Here is a 14,501-nt window from a genome sequence, read left to right on the forward strand (position 1 = left end):
TATTAATATGGTAAATAATGGTAAATTTTAAATGTTTTAGAGATGCTCTTTTCTTCTGGTATATTATTAAAATATATTTCATGATATTCTGATGAATTGAGTTGAAATGATATTTTTGTCCTTAAATATTTTCCCACATAGGTAGAAATTCCCAGCTTCCTTTGTCCCTGGCCTACACTTTATTGAGGTTGAATCAGTTGCTAAAAATATATTTGGTCCTATTAAAGATTATCTTTGGCTGGTAAGATTAAGGAATAGAGGAGCTTTTCAAAAGTGAACTATCTCTAAATATAATCAATAAAAGAAATTCTGACTAGAAATGGAGTCTTTTATGTAGCTTTATTCTCTTTTGGCGTCATTAGTCAGTCAAGTTGGTATAACTACTAAAATTGTACATTCATTTCTACTTTCAGCAATCCTTCAAAGGGATTGTGAGTTGCTGTCACAATCAAGAACTTATCTAGGAATCTGATTTCCTCCTCACCCGGAAAGTTAACCCCAGCAACTTAAGGGACATCCTTATATCCTACCCAGGTCGGTTGAGGGCTGAGAAGGCAGTGGGTGGTACTTCTTCTCAGTCTGAATAGATTGTTAGCCATATTCTAAAACTCAGTCATTTGTGGATACTGTATAGAAGAAACAGTAAAGCAATGACTTATCCCTTAAGAAAACTTCTCATCAAAGTGGTTTTTTTTAATTTTTTTATTGTAGGTAATTCGCTCTTTTCTGCTCTTTCCAACAATTGAGCGAATGTCTGAGTCACCCAAAGGCAAGCTGGCCACTCCACTTCTCTGCTGGTTTCGATATGCTTTCTATGTTCCTGGCTACTTACTGCTTAAACCGTGGCCTGAGAAAATCAAGTCCTTGGTGATCAGAATGCTCCTTCGAAGGATGAACCTACAGAGTGAATTTTCGTTTCTGAATTTGTTGGAACCGTTCTGCCTCAGTAAGCACATTTTAAAATGTATATGTTTATTCTTGTATCAGAAAGTGTTAAGAGAATAATCTCAGACAGTGGATGAGTATCAAGCAAGGAATTATTTGTTGTATTTTTCTCCCAAAAGTTTAAAACTAGAAATAAAAAGAAAATAGTGAGGGGTATTCTAAATGACAGAAAAGCCTCATCATGCTTTAATTTTAAACCTTATCCTTCTGATTCTCCACTCTAGCTACAGGATGATGAGAAAGAATTCTTCTGTATCGAGTATATATATGGAGTCCTTACAGGAATCCAGGGTGTGCCCTGTTAAGCTCAGTGTGTGAACTTTGCAAAAATCAGCCCAAGAAAATCAGGCCTAATATTCCCATAGAGTGAACAGGCTATGATTTTACTTTGCCCTTTAAAAGTTCTTGGAGAAGTTTAAGTTATAAAACTAACAATAAATAATAGTCATGGTAATGTAACACTGGATGCGTTACTGATTATAGTTTCTGAATGTGCCAGGGAATGTTTTTGCTACTTTACTTCTTGGCTTCAAATGTTGCTTTTAAATGTAATTTATCTGTTTAGTTAATACTAATAATAAAATATGGTACTTTCTTAAGCCATAAAATGGGATAATAATATCCCATACCTCAAAAGATTATTATAGGATTAAATGTGATAATATATGCAAAGTGTCTATCTAGTATTTTATTTGTAATAAGCCTCCAATGAATGATATAACAACAGTTGCAGCAGCAGCAGCTAATAGCTGCTGTTCTAAGCTTTAACCTGTAGTCCTCAGAAGAACTAATAAGGTTTAGGTATTATTATTGTCCCCATTTTACAGATGAAGATACTGAGGTTCAGAGAAGTTACATGATTTGCCTGAAGTCACACAACTAGTGGGTAGTGTTCAAACTCCAGCAATATGCCACTGTGTTAAGCTTCCTTTTACCATAGCTGCTGCTATTATTGTCTCTTTGCTCCTTTCAGTCATAAAAGCAGGACTCCTGAGTAAAGTTTACCATGCTCACCTACATCGAGTGCCACGAGATCATGTGCATAGTGAATCCAGAAACAAGTCACAGCCCTGCCTTTAGAATTGTACAGCTACAGATTGTATGGGAAGTGTTTTTCTAAATATGTAGCAAGAAGTAGTCATCACAAATACAAAGTTCAATATATTTTCTGTATTTGTGGATTTTTATGCTCTCCCCAACTCTCATTCTTTGTTATAGGCTTAGCATAGCAGCAGCAGAAGATGAGATAGGGAGTAGGGAAGCAAGGCTCAGGACAGTCATAAAAATTACCAAACATTGAAGTTGGAGATGTCCCTTGAAGACCTTCTGGTCCAGCCCCTTATTTTTCCCTCATAGAAGAGAAAGAAATGGCCTAGTAAGTGAAAATGGCACTGACTACAAGTCAGAAAACCTCAACTCTCATTTTGGTTTTGCCTCAGACTCCCTCTGTGGCCTCAATTTAGTCCTTTCCCCTCTCTGGTTCTCAGTCATTGATCAAATCAAGAGTTAGACTGGACACATTTGGAAATTGAAATCAAATGGAAATCACTTGAAATTCTGGCAAACATATATAAAACTACTCCATGTATACTTCAGTAAGTCATTACAGTTTACAGATTTTTTTTTTCCTTCTTTAATCTTTTTCATTTTACCCTTAGAAAGGATTTTAAAAAAGCATTCTCTAGTTAAGGAATCCATTTTCCTCCAAGGACTTCTGCTTCCAGGAAGATGAAATAGATGTATTCTTTTCCCTGTTTCTCCTACTAAGTGCTAAAAATCCTGCATATTATATGTAAAACAAATATAAGACTCTGAAAGGTGGAGAAGAAAGCAGACTATGTAGGGACCTTGGGACCCACAGAGCAACACAGTGGTAAGTTCCCTGGGTTTTCTTTTTACCACGTATATCCTAGACTTGGAGCCAGTGACCCAGAAATACCAATGGGTGTGGATTTTTTAAAAGCCCTGAAAAAAGCCTGCACTCTGTAGCCAGAGGACCAGGAAAATGGCAACCTTTCTAAAAGAAACTTTTGGATAATGACTGCCCTAATCTAGCCATGCACCATAGTAAAAACCGTGGCCTTATCCTTACCCAAACCAGCAAAGGCCAAGTGGGAGGCCTGGACTTTACCCTACATCCAACAGTAATGAGGCACCCCTCTCCTTCCTCACTAAGGTGGTGTCCAGAAGAGGCTGATTGGAGAGGCAGGACTTTCACCACTGCCCAGCAGTAATGAGGCCACTACCACCACCACTCCTATGAGATCAGTGGGGATCATGTGGGAAAAGCAATAAGGCAATTCTACCTCTCCTAGCTGGGATGGTAATAATGGAAGCCTAGTGGGGAGTCAGAATTCCTACCCATGCCCAGCAATAATGAGGAGCCCCTCCACCGCTTGGTTGTCAATAGAAACCAAATGGAGAACCTGGATTTCTGCCCCACCTGGCAGTAGTGAGGTGGCACTTCTCCTTCCCCACTTCCCTTGCTGAAGAAATGCCAGGGGAAAAAAAAAAAAAAAAAACCCCACCTAAAATAGAAAGTTTAAATAAGATCAGGAGTATCATAATATCCCAATTGTCCTTGTTTTAGTTAAAAATCACTTGTCATACCAAAAACCCGGAAAAGCTCAATTTGAATGGAAGAAGACAATAAATGCCAACACCAAATGACAGAGATACTAGAATTTTCTGACAAAGATTTTAAAGCAGTCATTATAAAAATACTTAAATGAGCAATTAATAAACATGTTTGAAAAAAATGAAAAAATAGAAAGTCTCAGGAAAGAGAAGGTTTAAAGAAAAACTGAATGGAAATTTTAGAACTGAAAAATATAATAACCAAATTAAAAACTCAGTGTTTGAGCTCAACAGTAAAATGGAGGGGACAGAGGAAAGAACCAGGGAACATAAAGATATAACAATAAAAATAGGAACTTTCCAAATTTGGTAAAAGACATAAACCTACAAAATTCAAGAAGCTAGATGAACTCCAAATAAGTAAACCCAAAGAAATCCACACCAATACACATAAACATTTGAAAACTAAAGCAAGGAAAATATCTTGAAAGCAGCCAGAGAGAAATGATACATATTTATAGAGGAAAATCTATTTGAGTGACAACTACTTTCTCTTCAGAATCTATAGAGGCCAAAAGAAATGGCATATATTTCAAGTGTAAATAGAAAAGAACCATCAATACAGAATTCTATATCCAGCAAAAATGTGCTTTAGGAAGGAAGAGAAAATTAAGACACTCTCCAATGAAGGAAAACTAAAGGAATTTGTAACTATCAGACGTATCCTAAAAGAATAGCTATAGGAAGTTCTCTAAACTGAAAATAAATGATCAAAGAAGGAATCTTGAAACATTTAGAAAGGAAAGAACAGAAAGAAAAAATGTGGGTAATTACATTTTCCTTCTCCTCTTGAGATTTCTAAATTATGTTTAACAGTTGAAGCAAAAATTATAACATTGATATGATCTAAGTGTATACAGAAGAAGTATTTAAGGCAATTATATTATAAATAGGGGAGGGTAAAATAACATAAAGGGAAGTAATATACTTCTGTACTTCACTTGAACTGGTAAAATGTCAACACCCGTAGACTGTATTAAGTTACATATATAATGTAATACCTAGAATGACCACTTTAAAATCTATAAAAAGAGACATACTCCAAAACACTATAGGTAAATCAAAATAGAATTCTAAAACATTTAGTAAAAAATATAGGAAGGCCAGAGAAAGAACACAGAGAAATAGAAAACAGACAACCATCAGAAAACAAATAATAAAATGGCATACAAGCTCTAACATACCAATAATTACATTAAATGTAAATGGTCAAAATATACCAATTAAAAGATAAAGATTGACAAAGTGGATTAAAAAACATAACCTAAGTATATGCTGTCTTCAGAAAACTTGGTTAAAATATAATCATATAAGTAGACTGAAAGTAAAAGAATGGGAAAAGATACATCATGCAAACATTAATCAAAAGGAACCAGTAATGACTATATTAATATCAGATAAAGTGGACTTCATAGCAAAGAAAATTACCAGGAACAGAGAGTGACAATACATAATAATAATAATAATAAAAGGTTCAATTTACCAAGGAGTTATAGCAATTCTAAATGTGTATGCACGAAATAAGTGAGCGGCAAAATATATGAAGCAAAAACTGATAGAACTGAAAGGAGTAATGGACAAATGCACAATTATAGTTGGATGCTTAAACACCCCTCTCTCAACAATCAGTAGAATAATAGAACAGAAAAAAATTAGCAAGGATATAGATAAATTAGCAACAGTATCAACCAACAGGATTTTTTTTTAATTAATTAATTAATTTATTTATGGCTGTGTTGGGTCTTCGTTTCTGTGCGAGGGCTTTCTCTAGTTGTGGCAAGCGGGGGCCACTTTTCATTGCGGTGTGCGGGCCTCTCACTATCGCGACCTCTCTTGTTGCAGAGCACAGGCTCCAGATGCGCAGACTCAGTAATTGTGGCTCACGGGCCCAGTTGCTCCGTGGCATGTGGGATCTTCCCAGACCAGGACTCGAACCCGTGTTCCCTACATTGGCAGGCAGATTCTCAACCACTGCGCCACCAGAGAAGCCCCAACCAACAGGATTTAATAGACATTTATAGAACACTCCACCGAAAACATCTGGGTTCCTGATAGGCATTAGATAGGGAGCTACCTGTGCTTTCCTTCTACCTCTTTAGAAATACTTTCTAAACCCAAATCAGCACATGGGATATAAGAAAGTTTTATTTGTTTTTCTATATATATTTAGTGACTATATAACACATCACATATGACATATGACGTGTTTAATGTTTTTTCATTAAAATGGATACTTATATAAAGATGTATTTTCAATTTTTCTACAGCAGAATTGTAAACACCCTCTTGAAGAAGTAGGCTCCATAAGCTGCACTCGAGAGAAAGGAATCTTCCTCTCAGCTGCAGTGATTGACCTCTTACTGAGTCTTCCTGGAGCCCCAAGTGCAGGCATCAAGGAGCAAGACAGTTTGGACGTAGGACACATTCCCCTCCCTGACTCAAGGCAACCAGAGCCTTCCAGCTGCATTGTTGCTTGGGGAACCCTGGGATTTCTTTCCCATAGTAGAGTTATATTGTGTGCAAAATAGACTTTTAGACCAGACTAAACACTCAGCCACACTGCTTTATCTCTGTTCCAAACAACCAACTTGCAAACAAACTTTTGGGGCACAGCCCTTATGTTTCTGATATCCTTTCCTTCTCTGATTTTCTGTTCTCTTCCTTCTGGATCTGCCTTTCTGATATCCAAGTAACTAGTACTTCAGTAGTCTCTTTTGTTTCCCCTTTACCCACCCTGTCTGTATAACCTTGGATAAAGAGAAAGGAAGCAAGAATTACCTGTCTTCTTGCTGCTTTGTGTTCTCGGTTTATTCTCTGCATGGGTACTTAGTTCAATCTCCTAGTAGTGACCGTAGGCTAACCCTTAAGCAAGCATTGCAATCGTTCTAGCCGGCCTCTTTATACCTCTCCCCTTTGGGTCCCGTGTCACCCCTGCCTCCTCTTGCAACAGCTACCACAGAACCTGCCTTTACCCAGGCTTACCCTGGCCATCCCTCTAGTGATTCCTTTTCCCTTGCTTATGACAAATGCTAGAAGGCCCCCGCGGAGAGGGACTGATACTCATCAGATAAGACCCTGGCCCTTGTGGATGATTAGTGCACTCCTCCCGAGCTTGTATCCCATGAATGGTGAAGGGTAATCGATATTCAAACCAGTCACTTGAGTTGGTGACATGATTTTCATGTTACACAAAGAGAGGGGTCATCAGGGGAAAGGAATACCAGGTCTGAGATCATTTTCGGTGGTCAAATCTATGCCATCCGGACCTTCCTCCTCCAGACCTGCTTCTCTGTGGCTTGACTGTCATCCAGACAACGACCTTTAGCATACCGGTTTGACTTTTAGGAGGACTTGGGGTGTTTTCACATTATGTAATGTCTGTGCTTCAGTAGAAATCTTATGGAAACAAATGGAGGAAGTTTGCCAGTCCAAGTAGTGGATAATAAATCCTGACCTATCTGGATAGAAACTGATTTTCTGTATCCTTTAGTTTATACACATATTTTTTTATTGTAGTAAGGTCTGAAAAATTCAAGGAACCAAAGTATTCAAGTATTTCAAATGCTGTTGTCCTTTTGGCAAAAATGGTGCTTCTTATAGGCTGAGATGCTATGTATTAGCCTTCTTCAGCAGACTGAGTGAGTAAAACATCCTTTCCTATCCAGCATTCAGGATAGAGTAGCCCTAATTCAATTAGGATACTTTATAAACTTTACCACAGTGTTCATCAGTTCAATTGATACAACTAGATTGTTTTGAATGTTATTTTTAAAGAAAATATATGGTTTTTTTCTTTAATTTTAATTCTGGAATATTTGCTACTACATATTTTCTTTAGAATAGATGTTCTTCTGTTTCATGAGAAATAAATTTTTCACTAAGACAGCTGAATTGGATTTTCTGATCAAAGCTAAAAGCAAATATATTTTAGCTTAGCAGTATCACAGGTCAAGATAATTAACGTTAAAAAATATTTTAGGGTCTTTTTGTTAGGCCAAATTGATGTTTTAATTCCTTTCAGTTACCTAACTAGAAAAACACAGTGCAGACAAAGGGCATTCCTGGTAGATTACGTTACTTCTGTTGCATACATTCTTGTAAAAGACACTTTCATAATCTTTCCTTTCCTTAATCAATATGGAAATAACTTTTAAAAACATGTACAGTGATATGAAATGAACAGAACTATTCAATGAACTGACACATAAGCTTCACTAAAAAACCACAAATTTCTTCTCAGAATATTTTTTACTTAATCCCAGAATAATATTTTGAATAAGACAAAACCAGACTGCCATGTTACCTATTCTCTCATTTATGTGTGTATCTTAGGAAAATCCATTTATAAAAGCCAACTTCAGCCTTAGTTATTCATAGAAGTTTAGCCTAAAATTCAGCAATGAAAGAAAAGATTTTGAGTGTGTGTGGTCAGTATTAGGATTTAGGGCAAAAGGTGATTAGATACAGTACTAGAATATCATCTCTGGTTTAGAAGTAAATGACTCAGTGAAAGTTTTATTATTTTTTTCTATAGAAATTTATATATATATATATCTTTAAATTATCTGCCACTCTAAAAGGTTGTATTATTTTTTAAAAAATCATACACCTTGAGTTGTGTGTTTCACTTTGGTGAACTCAGTGTCACATAGATAAGACTATCTGTTTGCAGACTAAATCAGTGGTTATAATAACGAAAGTCTTGGCTTATGGAGAAACATATGTGAATAGTAAACACTCCAAATTATGCAGAAATTTTAGAATGGGAGAATTACTTTTTTAGATCTGGTTTTCACATTGTTAAAAGCCACAATTGGCACAAATAGAAACGGTAGAAAATGATTGGGAAAAAAATAAAGACTTACCAAAGAACTGGCCCTTGTAAGACTTCATCTGGGTTTCTGAGCATGTGTAGTCCTGCTTAACTTCTGACAAACTCTCCTGGTTTATGCTTCTTGATTGCCTAGCCTTAACTTTTGCCTGAGCAGCTCTGGACGGAGCTCTGCTGGAGTATGGGATACTCACATCTCCAGGACTATCCAGTTTCACAGTCTGTCCTCAGCCCCAAGAATTTTGCTAACATGCAGCCCTGCTTGGCTCGCACCTAACTCTTCTACATTCGGCAACATCTTGCCAGCCTCAGGGCCAGTTAGAAGATGTGCTAGGAGGGGCTATCCTTGGAACAGCTTTTTTGCAGTCAGCTCCTACTTCTTCCCTACTATAGGGAAGATCTAGTATGTATAGATAAGGCTTGATGCCACCCTGCTCCCCTACTCAAGTACCAGAATCTGATAGGAAGTTGACAACAACATCAACCTCTGTTAACCAAAAACACCCAGAAAATCCAGAGACCCCATTTTTATTTGCTTTTATTAGCTAAGGCTGAGTTTGGCTATAGATAACAGAAAACTAAATTACAGTGGCCTAAACAGATAGGCATCTATTGATATTTTTCTCATGCACCAAGAAATATAAAGGGGAGAGTCCAGAGATAAATGGTATCTCAACAGTGCCATCAAGGATGTGGGTTCTTTCTAGATTTCCACTCTTTGTCCTCAGCACATTTATCCTCATGCTCGTCATCTCATGATCACATGATGACTTCTGCTACTCTAGGCCTCATGTCTGACATTCAGATGGAATTAAGGAAAATGGGGCAAAAGCAGAGGCTTATTCCTGATGAGGCTTTGGCTTATTTAGGAAGAGAAGTCCTCCCCTAGGAACCTTGCCTCTACATTAGTAGCCAAAACTAGGCCATATCCCTAGCTATAAGGGATGTGGAAAAGCCGTATGTTTTGACTTTCCCATGTCTCTAGTCAAGGAAATGAGGGGTTTTTTATTGGCTTTTGGGTAGGTACTAGTATTTACTACATCCCTACTTCAAGATGGTCTTGGACCTACCTACCTACTCATCTTCCATGGACCTACCAAACACCTTGCTAGTTAACTCCATCCGTACTAGTTAACTAGTAACCTAGACAGTTAACTCCATCCTCTTCACCGTAACTAAAGTCCACCACAGCCATGTCCCCTCCAGAATGTCTTTGGGCTTCACTAGCCCTGACAAGACCACCTCAGACTGGGGTCTGCAGTTTATTTATGGGAGACCCTCTTGGAAGCACATCTAGATGCACCTATCCACAGGAGAGCCTGTCTTGGTTCCCGTGATTATTAGTAGTACCCTTATTATTTTAAAGAGAATTTAAATGAAAACTTTTTGCTGTTTACCTCTATTTGTGTGCTTACTAATGACTTCTGTCCTCAGCCACCCTCCCATCGTAGAGGTAAATATACCAAACCCTTTTTCTAATCCAGCAAATCTTGTAAGGAGCATTTTTTTAAGAGACTGTTTTTTTTCTTCTAAACCTTATGGCATACTTTGGACATACAGAGCCTAACAGCCATTTTAAAGAAAATTAAAGTGACTAGAAATAATATCTTGGTCAGAACAGACCAGGAGTAACAATCACATTTTACACTGCAGTGTACACACCCATGTATGGGAGATTTCCTACCTCCAGATTTCACCTGCCCTAATTAAACTGTGCCCAGTTCAAGTAATTCCCTTTGCTTCAGCACCATCAACCCTCCCTCCCCAATATAAAGGCAAAACTGAAGAAACTGGGGCATTTCTACTATGAAACTGCGCTAATGGCACTGGATCACATACCACCAAAACAGGAGGACAACTTGGCTTCCAACCCCCAAGTTCTACTTCAGAAAACTGTTCATACATCTCCCCCAAACCTCCTATTGTATCATTAATTGTGGTTTTTCTTCCCTCTGCATTTTCCCTCACTGCTATGGCCAGTGCTTTATGTGGCCTAGTTTGGGGCCAGTCTCAACAGAAGCTCTTAGATTGCCACTCTTGCCTGCAATGGTTTGTCCCAGTTTTATACCAGTACCTGCCAGCTTGGCTTACCATGTCAGTGTTCTGGCCTCTCTTGTGATGTCAGCTCTTGCACCACTTCAAGGAAGGCAGCAGGTTTTTCCTCCTGACTCGTTTCCCTCCTACCCCCCCCACAAAAAGAAAAACACTGGCCGAGTCCCTTCTCATTTATTTTATTTAACAACCCTTAACTCACAGCTGCCATGAACCAAGCACTTGCATAATCACTGGAGAGAATAATAAATGAAATATAGCTGCTGCTATATATATATATATATATATATATATATATATATATATATATATATATATATATATATATATATTTATATAGCATGGTAGGGGAGATAAATGTGAAGAATTTTAACATATCACAGTTATGACTGTTATGAATACAGATGCAGGTCAGGAATGGTACCAAGAAAAGGAGAAATTAGTTCTACCTAGATAAGTAAGGGAGAAGACAAATGAATTTGGACTTGAAGATGAGTTGGGAATTTTCCAGACAGGCAAAATGGCATCAAGATAGGTGATTGAGTTAAACAGAAGGCAGCCTTCTATTGTAGATTATGTGTACTTGGAGAATTTAGTGGTACCATTTAGCCCGTGAGGTGAATGTTCTATTGGTCTTCCAACTTTAGCCCTCACTCATTTCGTTCCTTAGCCACTCCACTGTGAGTTGATGTCCTGTAGTGATATTTAAACACTAAGCAGATTTCAGAAGAAGATGGTAGCAAATAAAATAGAACATTAGACTCAGTGAGGTTTTTATTACACCTGTATTTAGATTTTTAATGACATAAAAGTAAATAAGTACCATTCTTCTAAATCATTCTCTTCCCTTCGTGTTTTGTTTCCATTACTCCTGCTCCTAGATACCTTCACTATGGTGCTTGAAACTGTGAATTCTGCTGGGTTTCCAGGAATACTGTCAATAGTCATTGCCAGGAGAAATGTGTTTTCCCCTTAGGAAATTACACTTCTGTTTAGTATTATTGTTTCTGACCACTGTGCTGTGTTATGAGCATTTTTGAGGAAAGAAAAAGATAATTGCTTCCTTGGAGCTATTACTGGAAAGGAAACTGGTATTCTGCTTTCTAAAAACAAACAACAAAAAAGTACACTTAGATGGGAAATTACCAGGAAAAACAAGAATAAGAATAAAGGTGAGGTGAGGTACATTCCCTGAGGAAAAATTTACTTTTAAAAATGTAAGATTCCTTACAAGTTTTTTGAATGTTTATATTTTTTCGAATTCAAGAATAACACTACAGAAAAGTGCTTAAGACATAAATGTTTACCTCCATGAATTATCAGGAAGCAAACTCCCATGTAACTCCCACCCAGCTCAAGGATCACCACTGCCTGGATCTCAGAAGCCTCTTTTATACCCCTGCGTATCCCACAGTCCACTTCTGAGCTCATTCAGGTTGTTGGCAGAATCCAGTTCATGTGGCTTTTTGACTGCAGTCCCCATTTTCTTGCTGGCTGTCAGCCAGGGGTCCCTCTCAGCTCCTGGAGGTCACTTTCAGGTCCTTTTCATATGAGCTCCATTTTCAAACCAACAGTGGTACATTTAATCCTTTTAGTGCTTTGAATCTGTGACTTCTTCTTCTGCCACTAGCCAGAGAGAACTCAAATTTTGAAGGACTTGTGTGATCAGGGTAGGTCCACTGGGATAATCTCCCTTAAAGTCGTCTCAACTTTATAACATAACCTAGTCATGGGAGTAATATGTCATCATACTCGACAGGTTTCACCCACACTCAAAAGGGAGGGATTGTAAAAGGGCAAGGAGTATGTGTGTCATCTGGGAATTCTGCCTACCACAGACCACCTGTTCTCTGCTGCTCTGAAATGCTACCTTTGTCAAAAATTAAATATCTATATATGTGTAGTCATTTCTGGAAGAATTTATTTAAAATCAATATTATTTCTTCCTTAAATGTTTGGTAGAGCAGACCAATGAATTCATCTTGCCCTCGAGTTTTCTTTGTGGAGAGGCTTTAAGTTACAAATTTAATTTCTTTAATAGATATAAGACGATTGAGGTTATCTATTTATTGTTAAGTGAGCTTCAAATTTGTGTCTTTGGGCAGACTGGCTGTTTCATCTAAGTTATTGAATTTCGTGACATAAAGTTGTCCACAAAATTACTTGATTATCCTTTTGATATCTGTATTATCTGAAAGGCTGTCATTTCTCTTTCCTGATACTGGTAATGTTTTATGTCTTCTCACATTTTTTTGCTGATCAGTCTGGCTAAAGATTTATCAGTTATTGAACTTACTTTTAGTTTCATTTAGTTTCTCAGTTGTTTTTCTGGTCTCTATTTCATTAATTTCTGCTGTGAATTTTATTATTTACTTTATTCTGCCTACTGACTGGAGTCAGACCAAATATTTTTTATATCAATATACGTAAGTATGTTAAGTCCCTTTATTTAAGAGAGAGAGACTTTAAATTTTGTTTTTAAAGAAATCTACTTATGATTTCAAGAGACATACTTAAAACAAAATGGCAAAAGACTAAAAATAAAAGACAAATAGGCAGATGATGCCAAAAAGAAAGCAAAGTAACAATAATAACACCAATCAAAGTAGAATTCAAGGCACAAAGAATCAAATGAAAATTTGTGTAGTAGTACCAGAAAATCACATAAATTCATGTTATCTCTGGCTTTCTTCCTTTTTCTCAGTTATTTGACATCTTGAAAATGAGGGTCACTCTGCTCATTCTGCAGTCAGTATAATAGAACTAACCCTTATAAGCAACTCTTAAAGATCATTTAAACCTGTTTTAAAATAAACATTCTTTTTAGTTGTGTCCTTTTTAAAAAAATTATCAAGATGGTTTCATGTTCGTAACTATGTGTGGTTTCCCTGGTATACATGATTTATCTATCAAAATTTGTGATTCTAAACCTTAAATCATAAAAATGCCTTGATCGGGTATGATTACACACATCTGCTGTGATATCTGACATTAGGCCATCATACTGCTAACGTTGCTATTGAGAAAGCCAGGTGAGGGTGAGAGAGATTCTTCCACAGGGCATGCTCTTGTTTCCGGTGACAGTGCATGTTACTGACTCACATGCCTCTCTTGGCCTCACTAATATCTCACATCACATAGCACTTGGCAGAAGAAAAGAGTAAAACAGGAATATACTACAATTAATTTGACATTTGTGTTTGTTCTATATATTCTAAGTGTTTACCTTTTTTTTTTTTTAATGTAGTTAATGCTGCCTACCTTGGGAGCCAAGAAATGATGGAGGTGGTGAAGAGAGACAATGAAACCATAAAAGAACATTTATCTAAGGTAATCACTTTAGTGCTACAAGGAAGTAAGTAGATGGGCAGAAATACTTATTGAGGATGAAAGGCTAGAGTTGGTTAGAATCTGTAAGACCTCAAGGGTTTGTAATTTTCAGATCAAATTCTACTTCTAGTTAACATTAAGGCAGTCCTTGAAAGTTGCATAGAAAGTAAGTAAAGCTGACTGCATAGTTACTTAAATATGTTTTACCACCTGTTTTTGTTGGGTTTATTTTTAGAATCGATACTTCTCTCTAGAGCTTTGTACTGAAAAGACTCTCAATAATATTTATGGAAAAAATGAGTTATATTAAAATATAAGTGAAACGTTGGAAAAGAACTAACATTCCTATGATCTGATGATCCAGTGAGCCCGTCTTTCTTATTCTCCAACGCATTAGAGTAGGAATGCCCAGCTGACACCAAGGCGAGTTTTCTATACAAGCAGGTGCAGAAAGGCAACAATTGAAATATTTAGCATTTTTGAGTTGCTGCTGTAAGTGCTAGAATCTTAACACAGGCGTATTTGGAAGCACAGTTTCTGAAACTGTGAGGGGCCATGGTTTAGAATATGTCTAAGCACCCTAGAATTAAGGTGGCCCTGGTACTCCCATGACATCATTTGTCTCTCTGTCCATCCTGAATAGGATAGAGCTGTACCATCTAACACAGTAACCACTAGCCACATGTGGTTATTTGTGGCTACTCTG

The 14,501-nt window shown here is 37.2% G+C and overlaps 1 protein-coding gene across 5 annotated transcripts in view; it reads left to right on the top strand.

Moving 5' to 3' along the window:
- Positions 1–14,501, top strand: part of LDAH (lipid droplet associated hydrolase) — a 100,370-nt gene that overhangs the window by 65,389 nt on the left and 20,480 nt on the right. For all 5 annotated transcript variants that reach the window (XR_014235279.1, XR_014235280.1, XM_082358447.1 and 2 more), the window contains exons 5-6: positions 712–946; positions 13,713–13,795. Coding sequence is in view for 3 of the 5 variants with exons in the window: in XM_082358447.1 (XP_082214573.1) it covers positions 712–946; positions 13,713–13,795 (318 nt within the window). In the remaining 2 variants the exon portion in view is untranslated. The remainder of the gene's footprint in view (positions 1–711; positions 947–13,712; positions 13,796–14,501) is intronic.

The sequence above is a fragment of the Balaenoptera borealis genome (genome assembly GCF_965194805.1).
Source record: "Balaenoptera borealis genome assembly, chromosome: 15".
In the NCBI taxonomy this organism is placed as follows: Eukaryota; Metazoa; Chordata; class Mammalia; order Artiodactyla; family Balaenopteridae; genus Balaenoptera; species Balaenoptera borealis.